The 26,059-nt window shown below is 36.0% G+C and overlaps 2 protein-coding genes across 3 annotated transcripts in view; both read left to right on the top strand.

Moving 5' to 3' along the window:
• The window catches only part of ascc1 (activating signal cointegrator 1 complex subunit 1), a 15,486-nt gene extending 11,446 nt beyond the window's left edge, over positions 1 to 4,040 (top strand). For both annotated transcript variants that reach the window (XM_079595096.1, XM_079595095.1), the window contains exons 9-10: positions 1,256 to 1,329; positions 2,438 to 4,040. In XM_079595096.1, coding sequence (XP_079451222.1) covers positions 1,256 to 1,329; positions 2,438 to 2,554 — 191 coding nt within the window. In that variant the 3' untranslated portion in view covers positions 2,555 to 4,040. The remainder of the gene's footprint in view (positions 1 to 1,255; positions 1,330 to 2,437) is intronic.
• The window catches only part of LOC306989401 (testican-2), a 67,208-nt gene continuing 44,916 nt past the window's right edge, over positions 3,768 to 26,059 (top strand). Inside the window, exons 1-4 of the mRNA XM_079595098.1 lie at positions 3,768 to 3,783; positions 5,307 to 5,386; positions 6,826 to 6,860; positions 8,884 to 9,133. Of these exons, the coding sequence (XP_079451224.1) occupies positions 8,966 to 9,133 (168 nt within the window). The 5' untranslated portion in view covers positions 3,768 to 3,783; positions 5,307 to 5,386; positions 6,826 to 6,860; positions 8,884 to 8,965. The remainder of the gene's footprint in view (positions 3,784 to 5,306; positions 5,387 to 6,825; positions 6,861 to 8,883; positions 9,134 to 26,059) is intronic.

Below are 26,059 nucleotides of genomic sequence, written 5' to 3' on the forward strand. Positions count from 1 at the left end.
AGAGAGAGTGTGTGTGTGTGTGTGTGAGAGAGTGTATGTGTGTGAGAGAGAGAGTGTGTGTGTGTGTGAGAGAGAGTGTGTGTGTGTGTGTGAAAGAGAGTGTATGAGTGTGTGAGAGAGAGTGTGTGTGTGTGTGTGAGAGAGTGTATGAGTGTGTGAGAGAGAGAGTGTATGAGTGTGTGAGAGAGAGTGTGTGTGTGTGAGAGAGAGTGTGTGTGCGTGTGTGTGAGAGAGTGTGTGTGTGTGTGTGAGAGAGAGAGAGTGTGTGTGCGTGTGTGTGTGAGAGAGAGAGAGTGTGTGTGTGTGTGTGTGTGTGTTGTGCTGTTTTCAGTTTGCTAGCTGAGTAATGCGATTGAGTCCCTGAACACCGTGAGCTGCTTATAAACATGTTGATCACATCTCATTATGTCCAGAGTGCTGTGGACTGTTGTTGCAGCCGGAGTGTGTGTGTGTGTGTGTGTGTGTGTGTGTGTTTTAGGGCGTTTGCAGATCGTTTGCTTGCTTCCCAAACAGGGAGTTAATATGTTACAATGTTGCATTTTCTTCTTGATTCGGTTCCATTTCACAAGCAGGGTTAGAAATTAACTTTTTCACTCACTGGCCTACTAGAGACCGGCCATTCAAAACTACTAGCCCCCCCAAAAATGAAAAAAAATAAATAAATATATTTTTTTAATATATATATATATGCATACAGATGAAACTGGAAAAATGAGAATATGGTGCAAAAGTTCATTTATTTCAGTAATTCAACTTAAAAGGTGAAACTAATATTATTATTAGTTATAATTGTGATGATTATGGCTTACAGTTTATGAAACGGCTATATTCACAATATTCTATAAGCTGTAAGCCATAATCATAATCTAACCAATTATAACTTTTGCACCATATTCAAATTTTTCCAGTTTCACCTGTGTGTATATAAATAAAATATATTATAAAATTTGCATTTCATACACTAATTTCTTATTCAAACTAAATCCTGTCATCCAGCATCTCCCCCCGTCCTCTCTCATCCTCATCACCAAAAATTTAAATATTAGACTGACAGATCAATAGAGTACAAAGAACATCACATTTTTCAAAAATGTGTTGGAAAATAATAAGGTGATTTTTACGGGTTATCCGGTGTTCGTTTCAAACCCTGTTCACAAGGCAAGATTTCAGAGTGTACCTAAAGTGTTTATGCAGGTCACATGTGAGGTAAACTGTCCTCTGATTGGTCTAACTAACCTGTGCTGTGTTCCTTCAGCCGAGGATAGAGGAGCTTCGGGGAGACCGAACATGAAAGACCGAGAAGCTTTTAATGCCACAAACATCTTACAGGTGAGAAACGACCCCAGATCAGTGCGTTCGGCATCTTCACACCACGCTCAACATCATATCAACTTTTTTTTGTCATGATCTGATACACTGAGAAAATACATTACGAGTCAATAATTAAGTTTTATTCAGTAAAGAGGCATTCAATTGATCAAAAGTGACAGTAAATACATTTATGATGTTACAAAAGATTCTATTTCAAATAAACTAATCATATTTCATATTTCTATTTCAAAATAATAATCATAAATGTGTCTTGAGCATCAGATCATCATATTTTACTGATTTCTGAAGGATCATGTGACACTGAAGACTGGAGTAATGATGCTTTGATCGCAGGAATAAATTACACTTTACTGTATATTCACATAGAAAACTGCAGATTTACATTACAATAATATTTCAAATTTTTTTACTGTATTTTTGATCAAATAATTGAACAGTCTTGGTGAGCAGAAGAGACTCGTTCAGCAACACTAAAACATCTTACTGTTTATTATCAGTGCAGACAGAATACATGATTGCAAATATGGGAGGAGACAAGATATTATAGATATATTGCACTAGTTACACTGATGAGCAACATTTACCTTGATAATCACAGTACTGATTGATATAACTCATAATAATCCATGCGGTTACCATGGTGATCACATCATATTTACCCATGATTATGTCCCATCTAATATCATTGCATGAAAGCTGTAAACACAAGAACATAAGTGCTTACTTTGAGTATCTGTCGCCCCCTGTTGGCAGAACTTCAACACACACACACACACACACACACACACACAGGCTGTTGAACTTTTTTTTTGCTGTTCTGTCCAGAAACGACTACGCCTGTTTTTTTCTCAGAACTTATGTTCCATTAAATGGTCAAAATAATTCTGGGAAAACAACTCCAGACAAAAAAAGATTGAATGAAGTCATTTAAAAACATCTGTTCTCTTAGTTTCATCATATCTGAGAGCAGAAACGTGAGTTAAACAGTGTTTATATGATTAATAATCCGTGTTAACTCCGGAATTCTCCACAGATGGTTTTGCTTCTGATTCTTGTAAATCTTCATGATGAATGATAATAATCGTGTCGTTGTGTCTCTCCGCAGATGTTCCGCGAGGTTTACTTCGGAGCGTTTGATCTCAATTCGGTGCAGATTTCCCAGCGGTTCTCCACGGACGGCACGGGATACTATTCCTCCGCGGGACACGTCACGTTCTCATGACGACGACACACTCATAACTCACGAACGCCTCCAAATTACAGATTGAAATAGGATTACACATTAATAATCCGATATCTTTGTCATGCATTGTAAATATGAATATAAAGAGCATTGCAATGCAATAAACATCAGTATCAGTTTCTATTTATCAATGTATCAAGAAAAAATATGCATAATTTCCACAAAATTATGAAGCAGCACAATTGTTTTTAAGAGTCTGTGCACTACAAAAAAACATATTCAAGGAATCCATAGACAACAAAATCAGGATTTTTTTTTGTTGACAAACTTCAAAAATTATTAGCAAAAGTTGCTATTTTTTGCATATTTTATGACCCATAGGGGGCGCTGTTTCCAACTTTGGCATGTCCCCTCAGATTATGGCTCTGATGAAGCGTACCAAGTTTCATTTAGATTGAACAAAGCTTGGCCGAGAAACCGCATCTTGACCAATTTAGGGAGACTATACATTTCGATATATAGCTATATAATAACAATAAAGGTATTCAATTAAATCGATTAGGTTTGCGACATCATAACTTGTTAGGTCATTTCTGTGCGGCTTGGCCTTAAGATCATCTGAGCCAGTTTTCATAAGAACTGGGCAAAATATGATTGAAAAGTAGTGAAAAAACCCCCAGAATACTTTACTTTTCAAAATGGCCACTAATGTAATGGGCGGAGCCTTAATGTAAGATGTTGGATGTGATCAGCATGATGAGAGGAATCAGGTGTGTTAAGTTTCATTTTTCTAGAACAAAATGTTTAATAAATGTTATAACCGTTTGAAAATTGAGTTTTTGAACTGGTGGTGGCGCTATAGAGTAAGATCAAAGTCATCTTGAGGACCCCGGACCCCTGGTTACAGTGTCTTCTGTTGAAGTCTTCACTGTAAACAAGTGATCAGTTGACTTAACTTAAAAAAGTGAGGAAACCCATTGCCTTAAAATTATTAAGTTGGCCTAAATAAACTTCATGCATAAATGAAAAAATTAAGTCAATTGTCAAGTTCACATAACTTAATTATTTCAATTACGCATGAAGTTTATTATTAAGATAAAGAGTTTCTTCAAAGTTAAGTCAACTGATCAGTTGTTTTCACAGATTACAGTGTTGTTTGTTTTGCAGTGGTCGGTGCTGTCGGCCAGTGTCCAGCAGGTGGCGCTGTAGGATCTGAGATGCGCTTGAAAGGAATGATGACACATAAACATAAACGTGCCTCTCTTCAGGTCAATCTCTGCTTTATTCAACAGAAACCTGTCGAGTTCAGCCTTGAGACTCTTTTTAATGAAAATATGAAGCTTTTACTGCGTGTGAGGTTCAATTATGTCTGATTTATTGCACAGTTCAGATTAATAGATAAGATTAAATACAGTTAATCCATATATATATGTATATATATGATGATCTGGTATCCCACACAGATCTTTGTGTGTTCATACTAAAGTATGGATAATTGCAATATAAACTTTTAAGCTTTTAATGTAGTTTATGTGTCTATGTGGTGTTTTTAATACGCATTAAGACAAATCTTCTTGTTTCTTTATTTTTCACGTTATCATTTTGAAGACACATACTAAGTACAATATAGAATGGTTATTGTGTGAAAAAAAGGGGAAACCCCAAAGAAGCTATTTAAAGCTTTTAGAAGGGGGCCCAATAACAACATACAACATATAATATACAAACAAAAAACTCAATCCATAAACACATATAAACAAATATAATAAATACAACAAAACACAAACACTACAAGCAAACAGACGATCCCAGCTCAAGTATAACACTTACAAAGTGTTCAGAAGGTGTATGTTAAAAGCAATTTTTCCTTAAGATTTTCTTAAGGAAAATGTGTAAGTTCATAAGTGGACAGCATTGCTGAGTATTTTCTGTTTAAAACTGCAGTGAACCAAAGACAGTCTCAAAAACACGGTGTGAAATCGCTGGTGTTTCTGACGTCACACACTACCTTGACCAATCAGATCAACATGTGATCGTCCACCAGTGGATCTCTGAGTGAGTGAGTGGAGGCGGGGCTCATTTGCATATTTATAGAACCACGCATACTAAATGAGGCAAGGGTGTCGAGTTACATTCAAGCTATTTTAAGGCATGAAGAATTTATGGAGGATACAATTATTGATTACAGGGGGACTTTAAAACTCATCTTTGATCACTAAAATTACACATTTAAACTTACATAAATTCTTCATGCTTTAAAATATCTTGAATGTAACTCGACACCCTTGCCTCATTTCGTATAGCTACACGGAACCATGAATATGCAAATTAGCCCTGCCTCCACTCACTCACTCACTCACTCACTCACAGAAGCTCGGATTATTTTAAGGCATGAATCATTTTTTTCAAGGAAAAAAACGTTTAAATAATTATCGGTGATAAAAGATTAGTTTTAAGTGATAAAATGATTGACTACAGAGAAACTTAAATAAAGTAATGGACATTCAGTGTTGTGAATACAGCAGGTTTCTGATGTCTAAAGCTGATAGTTCAGACTTGGATGTGGATGTACAGTATATATATATATATACACACACACACACACATTAATGTAGCATTTAGCTTGACAACACTGAAAGTCTGCATTTAGACAAGTGCTTTATACATAATATAAAAGCAAAGGGAGTCTCTGCAGAGAAATAAACCCACACTCACGTTACAGACCTACAATGCTTCTCTTTCAATCTCTCTGGCGCGCGCGCGCGCGTGTGTGTGTGTGTGTGTGTTAAAGGTCAGCACAATGTCTTCATCAGAGCCGGAGAGTCTCCTGAGAGGAAGAGGAGAGAGACTCGTTCACAGAGATGCTCGTTTGTAAGTTAATGAGATTTGAGCTGAGATGAAAGCAGACATAAATCAGCCGCTTAAAATGCACTATAATACTTCACAGATTTAGAAATATTTCAACTAAAATGGTTGTTTGCCAGGATGTAATTAGTGGCTCATTACAAATGCACCAATTTATTACTGCAAGACGAGCTGGCTCTGCAAATCTTTCTCTGAATAATATCCACTTTATTTAAACATTACGACTATATCATGTTTGATATTAGATCAAACCTCATTAAATATTCAAGTTAAGTGTATTTTTGAGATATTAAGCACAGAACATCAAGCAGATCTGATCATGTTATTTAGTGATTAACTCTTTCTGCTGAAATCTCTCAGATCTCCGACTAATGAGATTTAGACTTTTATGCACAATATTATGAATAATTTGAAGGTAAATTGTCCGATTACTTCAGAAGTCGACTCATGATGACTCAGATCTGCTGATTATAGCGTTAGAAAATAAAGCTTAGATTTTTTTTTAGAAAAACTGTGAGCGAATCTGTCTGATCAATCTCACTTGCATGTATATATGTATGAATATGAATATTAAAACTGCAGTGAACCAAAAACACGCTTTGAAATCGCTGGTGTTTCTGACGTCCCAAACTACCTTGTAACCAATCAGATCGTCAACCAGTGGATCTCTGAGTGAGTGAGTGGAGGCGGGGCTCATTTGCATATTCATAGAACGACGCATACGAAATGAGGCAAGGGTGTCGAGTTACATTCACGATATTTTAAGGCATTAAGAAATTTTTTAAGGAAAAAACATTTAAATATGTAATTTTGGTGATCAAAGATGAGTTTTAAGTAGGGCTGTAAACGATTAATCGCGATTAATCGAATGCAAAATAAAAGTTTGTGTTTACATAATATATGTGTGTGTATTGTGTATAATTATTTTGTATAAATACACACACATGGATGTATATATTTGAGAAATATTTGCATGTATATACTGCATATATATTTGTATATGATTAAATATTATATATAAATAGAACCTTTTTATATATAAATAAAAAAAATTCTTAAATATATTACATGCATGTGTGTATTATTTAATATATATACATATAATTATACACAATACACACACATGTATTATATAAACACAAACTTTTATTTTGGATTCGATTAATCGCGATTAATCGTTTTACAGCCCTAGTTTTAAGGGATAAAATGATTGACAGGGGGACTTTAAGAAATGAAAAGCTCTATTGATGAGGGTTTGAAGAACTGTCGCCAAACATATAACATAACAATCAATGCAATAATGATCCATTTGCTTAAATATTTTAACAATGATAATTGAATCATTATAAAACAATATTTCATTTAAATAAACACAATAATGAAGTGAGACTCTCTCTTCTCTCTGGTCTTTATATTTAAAGTTGAATGTCTGTTCTCTTTATCAGGAGCGATGCAGTGTCAGGGATCTCATCATCTCCAGGTTTGCAGTTATGAACTATAATATTTGGTGAATGCTGAATAATGCTGCCAAGACGCTTTTCTGTCACTATAGAGGCGGTGTGAGCTGACTACACTTCTTCCCACTCAATAAATAAGGCCGTGGGCTTCTTTCACACACGAAACCTCCACATCTCATTCACAACCTCTCAGTTTATTCCTGTGATCAACGCATTTATAGTCTTCAGACGTCTCTGATGAAGAGCAAGCGTTTTATAGTCGCATGTCAGTAGCAAAAAATCTGTTATTGCACATGATTTAAACATAATATTGAGGATTATTTCCTGGATCACTTCACCAGTCTGGAGCCGCACGGGTATATCTGTGGCAATAGCCAACTATACACTGTATGGGTCAAAATTATACATTTTTCTTTTATGCCAAAAATCATGAGGATATTAAGATCATGTTCCATGAAGATATTTAGTAAATTTCTGACCGTAAATATATAAAACATGTATTTTTGTGAGTGAATGCAGCACAATCGTGAACATAAATGCACAACTTTAAAGGAGATTTTCTCAATGTTTAGATTTTTTTGCTCCTCAGATTCCAGATTTCAGAGTTATATCTCGACCAAATATTGTCCTATCCTAACAAACCACACATCAGTGGAAAGATGATTTCCATTTTATTTAAAAAAAATGAATCCATGTGACTGGTTTTGTGGTCCAATTAGTAAACGATGAAATACCTCATTAATAACCCTGTTGGGTTGCTTTGGTTTAACTCAATATTTTTCTTATCTTTTTGCAACAGCAGATTTTTTTCAGATATGTTAATTTCAAAATGGTTAAATATGCGTTACAAACGCTGCATAAATAACATGTAAGAGTTGATTATTTGACACTAGGTCTATTGAAATACTGTCATCTTTATTTATGTAATTCCATATTGATTTTCTGGGATATGTTTGTAAATATAGCCTATTTCTGAATTGTGCTTTTGACAGACATCCGGAAAGAGTTTGATTTACTAAACAACATATATTCCAGTGGGTTGAATAGATAAATGTGAGATTATTGTAGAGAAAGCGGATTTACAACTAAACCTGCAACTAATAATCTTTTTTAGAGCGTCTGCTAATCAGACTTTTCAACAATCTTTATGTGAGAAACGTGAAAATGTCCATTTCACACACATGTGCTGATCTGTGTGTAGATGATGAAGATGATGATGATCACCAGAACGGGGAAATTGCAGTATAATCTGGGATTATTATTGAATCCTCATATGCTCATTACTAATCTCTGCTTACTTTATTCCCCTAAATATCATAATATCACAAAAATACCATATATTACCATGTTTTTGACATGTACTGTGGTAATACCATTGAAGTAGCCTACCTTAATTTATTTTAGTGTGTTTTAATGTGGTAATCATTCAATACCATGATGATATACAGTATCAACATTTGAAGTGGATCAAAAAAGTTAAGCAGTTTTGTACAAAAACTCAAAATTCATGTATAACTTTGATGAAAGGTTTTCAAATGTTGACTACATATATACAAATATGGAATAACCACTGGATTTAGCGGTTTAAGGGATTAATAGCGTTTAAGGTTATGATTTTTCATCAATATCAGGGTGGCGGAATATTTCGAATGGCTTTTAAAGAGAAAATATTCATACAAAATTTACTGTACGTGCAGTAATGGTAAATGAGGTCATACTAAACATATAATATATGTATATATGTATTAAAAAATTAAATGTATGATAAATATAGGCCTATACACTGTTGCGTAGCCTACTGTAGGCTGTATTATTATAGGCTACTGTAGAAATTATTCCATATTTCAAAGAATATGAAATTGTAATGCTAAATGTGTAATATAATACTATTTTGGTCCTTATTTCGTAAATGCCAACATCAATTGATGAATTGAATTACCTCAGCTCAACGGCACGTGCACAGGCATCGTCTCTCTCTCTCTCTCTCTCTCTCTCTCTCTCTCTCTCTCTCTCTCTCTCTCTCTCTCTCTCTCCCCCCATCATCAGTTCGTCACCTGAGTGGGGATCAGACCATCGCCTCCTCAGATCTCTCTCGTGTTTCTTCGTGAGGAACGGAACGGAACGGATCATGATGAGCGGGTTATCTGTTGTTCAGCTGCTGCTCGTGACACTGATGATGAGCGCGAGGGAAGCGCGGGAGATCGGTGGCGGGAATTTCCTTGAGGACGAGCAGCAGTGGCTCTCAACCGTCCACCAGTACAGCCGAACCGTCAAACACTGGAACCGCTTCAGAGACGTGAGTTTCCCGCCATTCACTGTCCGTGTCAGTTTAAAATCTGTTATTTTTATATATATATTTATCTACAATTCAACCGAACAAACAATCTGACCGAACTACAACATTGTTAGGATAGTAGGCTAGTCTATATTTTTAAAGTATCGACAAACACCTTAAAGTCTTGACTGCAAAAATGCCGTTGACCTTTTTTCACCGTTGCCATGAATAACGATTTTGTTCATTTTAAACATTAATAACCCCTATGGTGGGGCATGTTGTCACATCGGGAACCTGATTGGCTCTGATTTTAGAATATTTTTTCATTTTTTACATATTTTTATACATGTATAGGCCAGCAAAATTTTAAACAAATTAAAACAATTATAAAAATAAAAACAACACATTTTTTACATTTATCTATGTTGAAATATATGTTTTGAAGTAAATCTGATGTGTAAGACTTACTGAGATATAGATTTTGTATCAACTAGCCCCAGTATCTGCTGTTGCAATGCAAACTATGAAAGTGAAAATTATTATTGTTTAAAAAATGTTTTATACAAATAATCTCTTAATGTTGCATGGTTTATTTTATGAGGTCATCATTTTGGGATGCACAATATATGGATTGGAAACCAAATTTGTTATCAATCATATTTTTAATTAAGTTAATTTTGATTCATTTTAGCTTATTGATATCTGTCGATAATGAATACTTATTGTGAATGTGATTAATACTGAATATATTTATTAGGTTTTTGAGTTTTTGACTTTTGCTTTATCTACTGTAGCTTAAAGTTGCCATGATACGAAGTTGCGCTAGTGTTTTCTTCCCTATTGTGCCTCATATGCAACAAGAACAAATGTGGGTGGAGCTTTATTTTTGTAGTGGGGAATTGATTGGATGGTTGTGGTTTGCTATTGGTTGATCTCATGTGAGTGACAGGTTGCTTCGCCCTCGTCATCAGAAAAGAGAAGAGATGCAGCAAGAGGAAGTTATTCTGATTCAAGATTACTAGAAACATGAATTTAAAACGATGCACACAGATAAATAATTTATAATAATTACTGCAATATTCCTTTTTTTTTTTTTTACATTTTGATTTCATGGTGACTTGAACATTGTGAAGAAACTTTAACATCCATGGGATTTTTCCAAAAGCTTCTTTATAGTGATAAACAGTTCTTTAGATCATTATTCAAATGTTCTTTTTAGAACTGATCACTGAATGGCTCATCTTTGGCATCGCTGAGTAGAAATACTGTTTTTTAGTGTAAGACACAAGTTTTATATTAATCTGTATTATGTTGATAATGATATTGTAGTTTGTTCAGCAAGGAAACTTTCTCTGCTGGTTTCTGTCCACACATGATCTCGGCTCATCTCCATCACGCTGTGTGGAAGAGAGAAGTGTGTGAGAAATGACATCTGAAGTCTCGTCTGCTCCCCGAGGTCCTGCTGTCTGGACGAGTTAGCGCTGCAAAGACAGACATTGTGTGTTATGTGTTTGTTTATTGGAGAGAAAGACACATTGGGAACTGTCATTCAGTGCAGGACTGACTCGGGTGACAGGCCGGAGAGTGTGTGTGTGTGTCTGTGTGTGTGTGTGTGTTATTTGACTGGTCAGTTGCTGGGCCGGTGGTTTTAGGGAACCTCGTTAGATTAGCGATATGATTGGCTAGTCAGAGGGCAGTATTATGATCCTGGCGTTGACAAACCCTATTGGTCCGTATATCCGAGTGAAGCGCTTCTTGAACAAGAGCAAATGTGGGCGGGGCTTGATTGTGTCTGTGGAGAATTTATTGGATGGTTTATGGAAGTAAAATAATGCCAAATGTTTTTGAAACAAAAAGCCTGTTGAATTGCACTACTTGAAAAAAATATGCATTGCATTAACCATGCTTGCATTTTAATGCATTGTATTTTAGGACTTGCATTTTTTTATTGCCTCAAATTCAACATGGTTGAATATTTAAGCTGTGAATATTTCAATTCAAAACATTTCAAACACATTTTCATTATTAAAAATTCAATAATCCATATTCACCTTTCATATTTCAATTCCAAAATATTCAAACGGTTTAAAAATACAACCTTTAATATTCAACAGGGAATTTTCAGTCCATTTTATTTCGCTTTAAATATTCGCTTCCTCAAATTCAGGGGTTAAAATTCGACAGTAAATTCAACATTGACATCCAGGAACTGCAGGAAAAGCAGTAGATTACCGAGCATAATCTCCACCTGCTGTTATTCGGCCTCACCAGCAGGGGGCGCAAGCGCGTGTTGTTGACGAAGACGAGAGCAACAGTTCATTCATAAAAACCCGTTTATAGAAATGTAAGTGTATTTGTGATTATTACGAGAGCTGTTTTTACAGCTGAGATTATAATGTTATTCCCCCAATGCTGTACAGATCAAATGTTACATTTGAAGTAGACATATATTTCTCTTGGTTGTTTAGTTGCCTTAACATTATGTCACTGCGATGCGCTGCAGTAGCCTAGTGTTTCCCTCAATACTTCAGGGTTGCTGGACATATAAAACGCTCAACGTAGCGTGGACTAGTAGATATAAAAGACCAAACTCGCACTTTAGGCTGTAAGTAGGCCTACTATGTGGTTACGGGCAGCAGACGGACTCAGAATCATATGAATTTAACGCGCAAAGTTTCACGCAGTTTGTTTGTGTGTGTTTTGCTAATACAATATTATATCATAAATCAGATGTGTACAGTAACATTACGATGTCCAGCTATCAAAAATATAGTGGCCTAGTTCTACATTGGGTTTCATTTGTCGTTTAATGAGATCTAATATGTTGTCAGTGCCGAGAATTTTCCTATGGAATTTTAACATGAATAGATCCGACTAATTTACCAATGTACTTTAATGGTCGAGCGGTAGAACTTTAGCCATGAGGGTCAGAAATTCTGGGTTCGAATCTGCACTCGTATAGTTTTTTTTCCTCATCAAAACCGATTATGTTTATCAGTGGTTGTATATCAAGCTGGGACACTTTGTGTGCAGTTTGTTTTGTGATTTCACCGGAACGAGAGTCTCCGCAACTGATTGAAGCGCGTCTGAGTGAAGAGTGTTCGCGAGCCACATACTCTATCCGCACCACTGATCGCAGTGGCAATGAGCACTTGATTTCATACACATTTCAGCGCTAGATCGCCTCTTGTTTAACAAACGAACTAAATGAATGCTCTGCTGGTTAACTGGAGTTGTTTTATTTCGGCTGTTTGTACATCCGTGCTGCGAGGTGGGGACAATATCTACCCTGGCAGAAAGTGGTGGGACATATCCCACCCGCATTATGCATATGACTGGCATAAAGTTGGCTTGACATTGTACTTTCGCACATTTAGGGACCGTCTCTAAAATTACATTCAACATTACACACGTTTCTAACTTCAATAGCAAACTTCAACTTATCAAAAATATAAAAGGTGTGCATGTGTATCATGCCTGACCTACCAGTTTTCTGTAAGTCATTCTCTCCCAATGCTATTGAAGATAGAAACGTGTGTACCAATGTCGTGTGTAACTTTAGAGACGGTCCCTAAATGTGCGAATGTCTAATGTCAAGCCAACTTTATGCCATATATCACAGGGAAACTTGGCGTGAAACCTTGCGCGTTAAGTTCATCTTTAGTCTGCTGCCCGTAGCCATATAGTAGGCTACCTATACAGCCTTCTCAATAAAGTGCGAGTTTGCTCTTTTATATCACTATTAGTCCATTAAGCTATACGTTAAGCGTTTTATATGTCCAGCAACCCTGAAGTATTGAGGGAAACACTAGGCTACTGCAGCGCATCGCAGTGATATAATGTTAAGGCAACTAAACAACCAAGAGAAATATATGTCTACTTCAAATGTAACATTTGATCTGTACAGCATTGGGGGAATAACATTATAATCTCAGCTGTAAAAACAGCACTCGTAATAATCACAAATACACTTACATTTCTATAAACGGGTTTTTATGAATGAACTGTTGCTCTCGTCTTCGTCAACAACACGCGCTTGCGCCCCCTGCTGGTGAGGCCGAATAACAGCAGGTGGAGATTATGCTCGGTAATCTACTGCTTTTCCTGCAGTTCCTGGATGTCAATGTTGAATTTACTGTCGAATTTTAACCCCTGAATTTGAGGAAGCGAATATTTAAAGCGAAATAAAATGGACTGAAAATTCCCTGTTGAATATTAAAGGTTGTATTTTTAAACCGTTTGAATATTTTGGAATTGAAATATGAAAGGTGAATATGGATTATTGAATTTTTAATAATGAAAATGTGTTTGAAATGTTTTGAATTGAAATATTCACAGCTTAAATATTCAACCATGTTGAATTTGAGGCAATAAAAAAATGCAAGTCCTAAAATACAATGCATTAAAATGCAAGCATGGTTAATGCAATGCATATTTTTTTCAAGTAGTGCAATTCAACAGGCTTTTTGTTTCAAAAACATTTGGCATTATTTTACTTCCATAATGGTTGTAGTTTGCTATTGGCTGATCTCATGTGAGTGACAGGTTGCTCCGCCCACATCATCAGAGAAGAGATGCTGCAAGAGGAACTTATTCTCATTCAAGATTACCAGGAACAGAAATTTAAAACAATAAAGATGTGTAAACCTATAAAAATGCACCGATATGATACCCATAATTCTTTATATTTGAAAGCCGATAACCGATATATTGGCCGATACCAATAATTCTTTATATTTGAAAGCTGATAACCGATATATTGGCCGATACCAATAATTCTTTATATTTGAAAGCTGATAACCGATATATTGGCCGATACCAATAATTCTTTATATTTGAAAGCCGATAACCGATATATTGGCCCATACCGATGATTCTTTATATTTGAAAGCTGATAACCGATATATTGGCCGATACCAATAATTCTTTATATTTGAAAGCTGATAACCGATATATTGGCCGATACCAATAATTCTTTATATTTGAAAGCCGATAACCGATATATTGGCCCATACCGATGATTCTTTATATTTGAAAGCCGATAACCGATATATTGTCCGATGCGATAATTCTTTATATTTGAAAGCCGATAACCGATATATTGGCCGATACCGATAATTCTTTATATTTGAAAGCAGATAACCGATATATTGGCCGATACCGATAATTCTTTATATTTGAAAGCCGATAACCGATATATTGTCCGATACCGATAATTATTTATATTTGTAAGCCGATAACCAATATATTGGCCGATACCGATAATTCTTTATATTTGAAAGCAGATAACCGATATATTGTCCGCTGCGATAATTCTTTATATTTGAAAGCCGATAACCGATATATTGTCCGATGCGATAATTCTTTATATTTGAAAGCCGATAACTGATATATTGTCCGATGCGATAATTCTTTATATTTGAAAGCCGATAACCGATATATTGTCCGATGCGATAATTCTTTATATTTGAAAGCCGATAACCGATATATTGGCCGATACAGATAATTCTTTATATTTGAAAGCAGATAACCGATATATTGGCCGATACCTATACTTCTTTATATTTGAAAGCAGATAACCGATATATTGGCCGATACCTATACTTCTTTATATTTGAAAGCCGATAACCGATATATTGGCCGAAAAATCGAGCCTGATAAGAGATGAGAGCCTGATTAAAAACAAACAAAAGTCTCATCTTTAAAATCCATGTCCCAAAAACAATTATAATGATGTTCTTATTATAATTGTATGTAGCCGATATGACAGATTTGTGCTTCACATGTTGCACTTTGCCGTATCTTTCTTTTTTAAAGTGATTTCTATCATATTTCAAGCAATTCAAAACCATCATGTTGAACAGTGCGCATCTGAAGGAAATAATACACTATTTATCGGCTTTAATATGTCGGCCAAATCTACTTATCAGGCCGATAATTGCCCAATTAAATTTTTTTTGCAGATTTACCTTTGGAGTCACTCATGCACGAATACTGGAGACGAAAGTTAAAGTGGAATAGTCAAGATTGCTTCCAAATTTAAATACCATACGCCCCTCTAGAGATCTGTGTGCGGCCTTGAAACTGTATTTTGCATGCTTTTTATTCATGCATTTATCTTTCAATTTAATTGAGCTTTTTTTTCCATGCATGTTTGTGACAAACTCAAACTCTGAGGGCCGTATCTTGAGAGGAGTGTGTTCCGGCGCATACGTTCCCTGGTGATATTCTGCAGTTTCAGAAAACAACTCCGCCACTGACCAGGAGAAACCGAGTCTAAAGACAGCGGCGCCGCGCGTTAGTCATATGCTATTTTAAGCGCGCATGCTTGGCCATTATGTAGCGTGTGAACAACACACACACACTTTGATTCTCTAATCTAAACAGACACAGCAGTTTTCATTTTTGCAAATCATACATTATTACAAGCAAAAATATTAACACACGAGGGAAATCGTTGTTGTGTCCGTGAAGATGTGAAAAAAATAGGCATAAATCTAGATTACACATTTACCCAAATTATTATACGCCTGTTTAACCGAAGCTAATGTGTGTGTTTCTCCATCATCCTCATACAATGTCACTTCTCTGTGTTTTACGGCCCTGACGAGAACGTCGGTCTCCTCGGCTGTGAACCGCTCCTGGCGTGCGCCGGCAAACCCGCCGTTATAATAGCAATCCGCCGTGGAACAAGCGCGCCGGCTCTTAAAGGGAATGTGAGAGGACGCTCTGATTGGTTTATTTCACGTTACGCCCAAACCACAGCTATGAGTAATGAAGCGACTTCAGACCAACACATTTTAGATTTGCGTCGGGCGCAAGAGTCGTTTATCCCGCCGGTATAATAGCAACAGCGCCATGATCCGCCCACAGAGTTACTTGCGTTTGATATTTGCGTTTCAGAGCGTTACAATAGGGCCCTGAAGTGCATAATCACAAAAACACGAGGAGATGTTGAACTTCTGATGCATTCAGATATTTTTTATCACGGTCAAGTTATATTTGAAGACATTTGATTAGTGCTACGGTCAGATTGCTCACAATTTGATTTAAACCGTGTAGTATTGCAGTGTATCGGTCAACTTGTGAGTAAAGAAGTGCCGGATACAAGACGTCTGATGTATTCTGCTTCGTTACGCCAGAGAGCTGAGTGCACATGGATATTGTGATGCACGATGAATAATGTGTGAATAAATGAATCTTTTAAAACTTCGGAAGGTTCACGCTGGTCAGAGGTGAAGTCTGGAGTGTGTTAATGTACGTTATGAGCGGTGTGCCAGTGTAGAGATGTGTCCTCACACTAATGATGTGTGTGTGTGTGTGTGTGTGTGTGATTAATGCCTCTGTGTGACATGTTTATTCACACTCCTGACACTGTAAACAGTCGCTGAGCCTCATGGTACACGTCTGTACAGTAGCAGTCTTGTGTTGCACTCCAGAGCTTCTCGTTGCATCAAAACATACATTTCCAAAAGACTGTTTACAGCCGAGGAACACATGGACACGCTGCTTTTTACTTTTGCACTGTAAGATATGATACCGACAGGGTCCAAAATTGACTTTTTACCACTCCTGCTATAGTTGTGGGTGAATTCTGCCATAATTATTTCTTATCAGCCATGAAATGGTGTTTTGCATGATTTGTATTCATGCATTTACATGCAATTAATTTATTGAGCTGTTTGTTTTCCTAGCAACTCTCACCGTCACAACAACATGTGATGCTTTATCATGTTATGTTGTTTAATTGGATGTTTTATGTTATGTTACATTGTTTTAATAATTTGTTTTTGTTTATTCATGTTATGTTACATTATGTATTATATTTCATTTTATGTTGTTTCATGGTGTTATGATAATTATATTATATATTTTACTTTGTTATGTTTCATGTTTTATGCTGTTTTTGTTATTTTGTTATTTCATGGTATGTTATGTTAAATTATTTTATATTTTATTTATGTTATGTTTTATTTTATGTTGTTTTTTTGTTGTTATTCCATGAACAACATAACATAATTTTTTACATTGTTTTGCTGTTTAATTTTTTATGTTATGTTGTTTCATGTTGTTATGTTTTATTATATTTAAAGTTTTGTTTTCCTAGCAACTCACTGTCACAAAAACATGTTATGCTTTATGGTGTTATGCGGTTTCATGTTATGTTGTTTAATTTTATGTTTTACGTTTTATGTTGTTACATTGTTTTATATTTTGTTTTTGTTTATTCATGTTATGTTACGTTATGTATTATATTTCATTTTATGTTGTTTCATGGTGTTATGTTAAGTTATGTTATATATTTTACTTTGTTATATATATATAAATATATATATTGTTATATTATGTTTTATGCTGTTTTGTTATGTTTTGTTATTTCATGGTATGTTATGTTACATTGTTTTATATTTTATTGATGTTATGTTTTATTTTATGTTGTTTCATGATGTTATTTTTTATGTTGTTTTTTGTTGTTATTCCATGAACAACATAACATAATTTTTTAAGTTGTTTTGTTGTTAATTTTTTATGTTATGTTGTTTCATGTTGTTATGTTTTTATTATATTTAATGTTTTGTCTTATTTTTTCATGTTTTGTTATATTATGTTCTATTAAATGATCTTTATTTTGTAGGTATAATGAGGAATATGAAGTAGATATGAAGAACATAAATGTAGCATTCTGGATAATCTTCTGATAGTAAATGTTAGTGGATGGCATGATTTGAACAACTCATGTCTCTTATGGTCAGTTATTCTTACAGTTTGATATAAACCCATTTAACATCGCCGCTTGTGAGTATTTTGTGCTGGCTGCATATTAAATATGGATTCTGAATACTAAACTGCACTGTGACAGGAATGCCGGAGTGTTCTGAAGCTTGAGGAGACTCGCTGAGGGAAAGTCGACGGATGCTCCTGTCACGCTAACACCTGGGTTTGCATAATGCGATGCAAATCTCAAACTTCAGAACAGATTCGAGCACAATTAGCAGAATCTGCTGAAGGCAAGCGTCACTCAAAGCACTGAGTAATATCTGTGCGCCGAAGCAGTGATTGATTAATAGCTCTGCAGCACGCCATCATTATTATTAATAACAGCAGTATTCCCGAGACAGCGTCTCATCAGCATCAGTTATGCCGAGAAGAATCTGCGTTATCTTGCAGTCATGCTTCAGACAGATTTCTTGACTCTGATAATGTCTCACACAGATGGTTGTTTCCCAGAAAAATATGTGCGGAGAATGATTTCTTGCAACTGCTGTGAATAAATCAGATTAAAGTTAGTTTGTTGCCATTAGCCGCATTTACGTTACAGATTTGCGCAAAACTTTTGCGTTTTTTTCTCTAAATATCGTTACAAAACTATTGCGAAATGACGGCGTTTCCATTAAAACGTCACTCTCGCGATAAGTCATTTAAAAAATCATGGCAACGGACGTTGGTAGGTTTATATATGTCCAGCCGTGTGTGTGTGTGTGTGTGTGTGTGTTATCCAATCATTAATGGCGAGGAAAGACTCTTATACTGTGAGCGGCTCATATGAGGAGTTTCTGTGTGTCTCACTCAGTTCTGCTTCGAGGTCGTGATTGTGGCGTTTCTTTGAGGATTATAATCCAGTATTCCTGTAATTCTGTTGTCTTTTATGAGTTTAATAAAGGACTCGGTCTCGTCTTCTGTCCGAACACACCGTCCTCTACGTCAGGCGACTGTAAATGCGCAAAAACTGTTTCCATTGCAGTTTTGCGAAATATTTATTTTTCTAATTGCCTGAAAAATGTATTATTTTATATATTTAAATACACACACATGCTTGTATATATTTAAGAAATATTTGCATGTATATACTGTATATAGATTTATATATCATTTATATTATATATAAATTATAAATATTTTATATATAAATAACACATTTTTCTTAAATATATACATGAACGTGTGTGTATTTATATATACAAAATAATTATACACATTTATTATGTAAACACAAACTTTTATTTTGGATGTGATTAATCGTGATTAATCGTTTAACAGCCCTAGCGGCTAGTGAGTGTTTAATTCGTTGTTGTTTTTCGTGCAGCGATGATGTGATGAACCATTTTTGGTTCCTATAAGAACCTTTCAGTGATCAGTTCTTTAAGTCAGTCATTTTATCCCTTAAAACTCACTTTTGATCACCAATTTTCCTTGAGAGAAAAATTTCTTCATGCCTAAAAATATATTGAATGTAACTCGACACCCTTGCCTTATTTAGTATGCGCGGTTCTATGAATATGCAAATGAGCCCCGCCTCCACTCACTCACTCAGAGATCCACTGGTTGACGATCACACGTTGATCTGATTGGTTACAAGGTAGTTTGTGACGTCAGAAACACCAGCGATTTCAAACCGTTTCTTGAGACCATAGATATACATAATAAAGGCTTAATCTTAATCTTAAGGCGGAGTCTCTAACGGCATCACCCGGCGGCCATTTTGTCACAGGGAAGCTTTCTGTAAGGCGAGTGATCAACACGAACGCACATACTCTTATCTCGCTGAAATCTTGACGGATTTACAAACGGTTTGGTTTCTTACAAACGTTATTAACGTGGCTATAATTCTGGATGCTTGAACATGTTTAAATATATAATATTATAATTATTCATAAGTACGCAGAGTCATAACTACATCTCTGACGTTTATAACAAACCAACCCGTTTGAAGATCGGTAGAAAATTGAGCAAGTTATGGTTATTTAAAAAGTACATGCACCATTAAAACAGAATGTTACGAGTGAGCGAGCTGACTGTGGCAAGATGGCCGCCGTGTGCGGACGTCGACCTCCATTGGCCAGCAGCGCGGACGAGACATCTAGCCTTTATTATATGATATCTATGTTTGAGACTGTCTTTGGTTCACTGCAGTTTTAAGCAGAAAATACTCGGCAATGCTGTCGACTTATGAACTTACACATGGTGTGTCTTAAAGCAGATTAAAAACACCACATAGACACATAAACAACATTAAAAGCTGGATTTACACCACAGGGAGACTTTAAAAGAGCCATTTAATAATCTAAATAACCTTTTGCGGAATGGAAAGATCCCATGGATGTTAAAGGTTCTTCATGAAACGATCCATGACAATAAATAACCTTTGTTTTGAACAATTTATACACATATTCTGGCAAAATAGTGAGTCAACCTGACGTTTGCAACCCATTGCACTTCTGTAATGTGGCGTATTTCTAGAGCAAGTTTCTCAGTGTTGCTTTATTTGAGAGGAAATGATTGGATGAAGATAAACTAGGGGCTGTGCATCATTCACAACTAAACTAAGATCAACCACTTGGTTGTTTTCCTAATTAGTAGCAAGTAGCATTGAATAAAAGTGTCTGCTAAATGAATATGAATATGCTTTTTAATTTCCAGAGGTGACGAACAGGACGAAAAAATTGTAATGTAAGAAACTAGAATTAATTTAGTCAACATAATCTTTTGAATGTTGAATTGCTTGACAAAGGCTTGCTTGAAAAGTTAAAAAAACAGATTTTAAAAGGCTTGAAGATGTATGTTTGTAAAACGCCGTCCGCTTCTTGTGCCAAATCTATTCCAATTCCAATTTATGCATTGAAAGGGAGCCAGTTGCTTTTATTGTCTTTGTTTTTATAGTTTTGGGCCGATAAAAAGAGAAGATCTGGAACACACACAGACACACACACACAAGCACAACATGTCTTAGTTTGCAACTATGTGTTGAAGTCAATGCTTTTGTTTTTCACGTGTGTTAATGAGAAACTAATTAAAGACCGACTCATTTGGTGAGTTTGTGGATCCCCGGCTCATAACCGGCCTCGGCGGTGTCTGCGTGTCCTAATCATGCTTATGAATATGTTCTGATGTGGCATCTGTCATAAACGGAAAAGCAGCATATGTTGTGTTTAATCTGTTTACTCGGAAACACTTTATTACCATATTTGGTAAATGGTTCAGGAAGTGGGCGTGGCTTGAGCGAATTATTATGCAAATGTTTGCATAAACTGCTTATGTGTAATTGTTCTCCTAAAAGCTTGGTGTCTGGGGGCTTATTTTACATTCAGGACACGTTATTCATAAAAGAACAGAAATCTTGTAGCTGTCAGAGACAGTGGATGGTCTCGTCTTATTTTTTATGTTAGTTGTTATAGCAACCATAGGAATGTGTTTTAATGGGAACACTTTACAGTAGGGACCCAGTGCCTGCATTAATGAGCAATACGTTTACAGTATTTATTAATATTTGTTCATGTTAGCTGATAAAAGTAGATGTTAGCTCTTTAAGTAATATTAACAGATGATACACATTTTGCACATAATAATGCATTAAAGTCCTGACATGAAATAATAGTAAAAAAAAAAAAAAATGCAATTTGGTGTATTGAAGTACAGGTGAAACTGGAAAAATGAGAAGATGGTGCAAAAGTTCATTTATTTCAGTAATTCAACTTAAAAGGTGAAACTAATATATTATATAGACTCATTACATGCAAAGTGAGATATTTCAAGCCTTTATTTGTCATAATTTTGATGATTATGGCTTACAATATTCTAATTTTGAACAAATAAAGGCTTGAAATATCTCACGTTGCATGTAATGAGTCTATATAATATATTAGTTTCACCTTTTAAGTTGAATTACTGAAATAAATGAACTTTTGCATCATATTCTCATTTTTCCAGGTTCTCCTGCAGTTGTGATTTATCACAGTGGCATTCTCTAATCTCTTTCAATTCATATTTTTCTGTCAAACTCAATGCATTTTATTGATTTAGAGCTCATATCTACAGCATGCCCGTTTGTTCAGTCTGTTATGTGGATGTGAATCATCTTATGTGTGGATGTGAGTTCACGAAGTCTCGCCTTACGGCCGCCATGATGCTGCTTACTTCTTAATGATGCACTTTAAAGTGTTCACCGTCACCAGTCCAAACTGGACACTGGAACGCTGTATAAAACCAGCACACGAACTGAAGTTGAGCTGGGAGCCGTGTTTGTCCTCCTGCATATGCTTGCAGTCAGACAGCAGGGGATTGTGGGTAATTGCTCTTGCCCAGGGCGATGTGACCGGTGCGTCTGCCCTCCTCTGCCCACACTGAACTGGCGCAGGTTAGAGGATTATGCTATTTTAAAGGTTCCTATCGTTGTTTTAGAGTCTCCTACAATAGTTTTACATGTTAAAAACATTTTAATTTGATCATAATTGCATTGAAAAGGCTCAATAAATGATTCGGTCTCTCTAAGCCCCGCCTCTATGAGAGCTGCTCTGCTGTGATTGGTCAGAAAGCAAACGCTCATTATCATATCTGAATCTCAGCTCTTGATCACAGTGATGCGAACAGAAACGATGGCGTGGGTTTTACCGTCTCAATCTCAGAAAACAGCAAATAAATAGCATGAGGTTGATCTCCAGGTATTGCATCTTGTGAAGAATCGTAAATCATGTGTGACGTGAGCGCACGTCTCTTCAGAACATCAAACCTAATAACACAGCACTTCCTTCTTTCTCCTGCAAGTCTTCATTATTCCCGTCTCGTCTGACACAGCGGGCGCTGGAAGTCTTTCTGCTTTGTGTGTAAAGACCCGGTTTTCCCTCGGGATGAAGCCGATGCGGCGCCTTTGAGATTATAACGTTTTAGAGGAAGTCTTTGTTCTCGTTTTAAAGGGGTGTTTGATTATAATTCCACTTTTCTAACTGTAGTTAGTGTGTAATGTTGCTGTTTGAACATAAACAACATCTGCAAAGTTACAACGCTCAAAAGTTCAGAACAAAGGGAGATATTTGCCTTTAAGGCGAGACACTACAGGTGAATAGGGTACAATTTTAAAATAATAGATATCACCATGAAACTTCCTCAGGTGATTACTTACACAAGTTCATAAAAAAAATGTATTACAAGTTTTTGAAATTTGTATATTTAATTATGCAAATTAGGCATTATCTCATTAAATATGCACACTTTTGCATATATTTTCGGTAGATAGATCTGAACATATGATAAAGCCAGGTGCAAAATTATTTTTTCATTTTGATTACACACAAGATGAAAGATGTTCAGAGGGATTTCAGGATATATGCTTTCATTAGCAAATCTAAATATACTGTCCATAGCCTTAAAAAATCGATTTTCGCCATATTTTTTTATTAAAATGTCACATAAATCAGGCCAGGAATGATTTATTAACAAATCCCTCTGAACATATCTTCAGAATACTGCTAAGTGTGTAACTGGAGAGTTTGGTGTACATCGGCTGAGATGTGTCACTGGAGAATGACAAACTCATTTTGAGAAAAAGGCATTTAAAGATTTGTAATGAAAAAAATCATACTTTTTTAGTGGAAACAACTATTTACTGACACAATATCTCATCAAATCATTAGCAACAACAATACAACCCACCTAAATCACAACACTTATAAACACAGCATTTATGGCCTTTAACTGAGCAGAAAAACAGTCAGAAACACACATCTGAGTGTCAGAGCGCGTCACGTGATGCATCTGAACCAATCACAGTGTCAGACATTGACATCAGCCAATGAGATTTCGCTTTTAGGGTTAAATGCCCATTGTACTTTCACGATTGGTTGCTGATTAAAAGGAAATTACCATATTTGGATCCGACAGCGTTGTAGAGGAGAGAGAGCTTTCCAGTGGTGTGTGAGATTAAAGGAAGGAGACAGAGATTTGATTTAGAACGACAACTTTTGTTGAATTTCGGAGAAATCTACAGACGCAAATAGACAAAGTGTAGTAAAATAAAGACCTAAATGTGTATTTTGGACTTTTTTTCACCACAAGTCTGAAAGAAGACATGTTATTGAAGACAAATATCTCAAAATTGACCAGTGAAAACCCGATGTTTTTGCCTGCCGTGTCTCGCCTTGAAGAAAAGGACTACAACAAACGGCTGGTAGGAACTACACAAGCTTCCTCCCGGTTAGTGACATCACCAACCCTAAAATTTACATAAACCCCGCCCCCAGAACACGTATAGATTATTAGAAACCCTGACTAATGGGATTCAGGGTAAAATATGTCAGTGTTCCTCTGTCAAAGTTGCTTTTCCGGATGGATTATTCCAGATTTGGTTCAGATGACGTGAAGTGTTCTGGACAGGAGACTGAGTTTAGTGAATCTCACCTGCAGCTTCGCTCTGTCCATTTATTCTGGCCTCACGATAAGAGCCGGAGGTTGTTTGTATTCTGCCCAGGAGGAGACGGACACGCGCTCGACTGAAGCGAATGTCCAGTTTCATGGTGCTCATATGGCCAGACTGATATGAAACTGCGTTTCGTGAAGAGCCGTAATGCATTTCTGACAGGAGGCAGCGGCGGGTCTGTTATTTCTCAGGCATTTCTGTCAGTAAATGGCAGCACTGCATGAGCGAGAACGCATGAGAACAAAAATAGTGAAAGAAAGCAACAAAAAAATCTATTCTGACAGAGCTCAGGGTTGTGTTTCAGACAGGGATGCAATGCACACCATTACTCGGGTCTATTTAACCAGCATTTTAAGACATTTTAAGACATTAAAAGGCTGTTTGCGAATTAAAGACACTTGTTGCAATGCATTACAGTGAACTAGGATTTAGAGTTAGGCCAAACGTCGGTGTCTGAGACTTCGTGCATTGCAACACGCTCTGAAAAAAAGTCACGAAATGGTTCATTGAAGAACCTCTACATTCCACAGAATGAGTTCTTTAGTAGCTTATTAAAATTCTCTTCACACTGAACTGTTCAATTAATTTTTTTTGGGGAACAAAAACTGGTTCTTCTGTGGCATTTCAGCAAAAAAAAAGGTTCTAAAAGGATCCCTTGGTGCTCTTCGGTCATAAAAAAATGTTTTTTTATTTAAAAACATTTTACGCCATCGGAATGGTACAAAACATAGTAAATGTTTTGGCACTTGCTGTGTGATGTGAACACACACAAAAATCAAGGATATGATGCGAAAAGGTTAAATGGTCCTGAAAGAAATAGTCACACTTGTGTTCCTCGCGGTCAAAAAAGAAAACTTTCTAGTGGAAGCGTTTGGTACTGCAGCCAAACATTTTATTTTTATTTTTATATCAGGCTCAAGTTTGAAACACAGCTTGTTTAGGTGCAGGGCTTTGATTTTCTTGCAGTTTTAGAGTAAAACGTGTTTTTGAAAATATATATTTTTATATAAAAAATAGACATTTTTGTGCATTTTCACTTTTTAAAACCTTTTTCACTTCAGCAATGATCTGCAAGTGTCGTCTTTTAAAAAGAGATCAAACTTCAGTCAGTGCTCTAAAGCATTCAAGATTTACCACAGTTTATGCTCAAAAAGTTACACATTTTATTATAAATACAGCATAAATATAATTAAGTACCTAGAAATCCTTAAAATATTTAATAGAAAACATTATCAAACTAAAATATAGTACAATCATGCCATTGAAAATTTTTTGACCGACACAAGAAGAGCACCAGAGGGTTAAGAGTCTTAAAACATTGGTAAAAATGTTTATATCTAATTAAAATGAACTGTTTTACCCAATATTTGAATGTTTGTTTTGATTAGACACAAATTAATTGTAAGTCGAGTGAAGTTGTGTACACAGTAGTGCGTATGCGCTTGCAACGCCAATGTCATGGGTTCGATTCCCAGGGAAAGCAACAACTTATAAGAAAGTTAATGTGTATCTTGAAATGCAATATGCCAAATGCATAAATGCAAAGTAGTTCCCTGTGTAGACAGTAACACGACTTGCTAGGTTATGAAGCAAAGCTAATCTGCTATCTCTGAGAACGAGACCACAGGAAAGCACTGCAGAGAGAAGCGTTTGGGGAGAACCTCCCCGATCACAGACTGACAGAGACGTGAAGCGTTCATTACAGAAACTGCTGGGTCATCGGCCCGTCATCACGTCTCTGAGTGTGTCCATCACTGCGA

The sequence above is a fragment of the Phoxinus phoxinus genome (assembly GCF_949152265.1).
Source record: "Phoxinus phoxinus genome assembly, chromosome: 21".
Taxonomy (NCBI): Eukaryota; Metazoa; Chordata; class Actinopteri; order Cypriniformes; family Leuciscidae; genus Phoxinus; species Phoxinus phoxinus.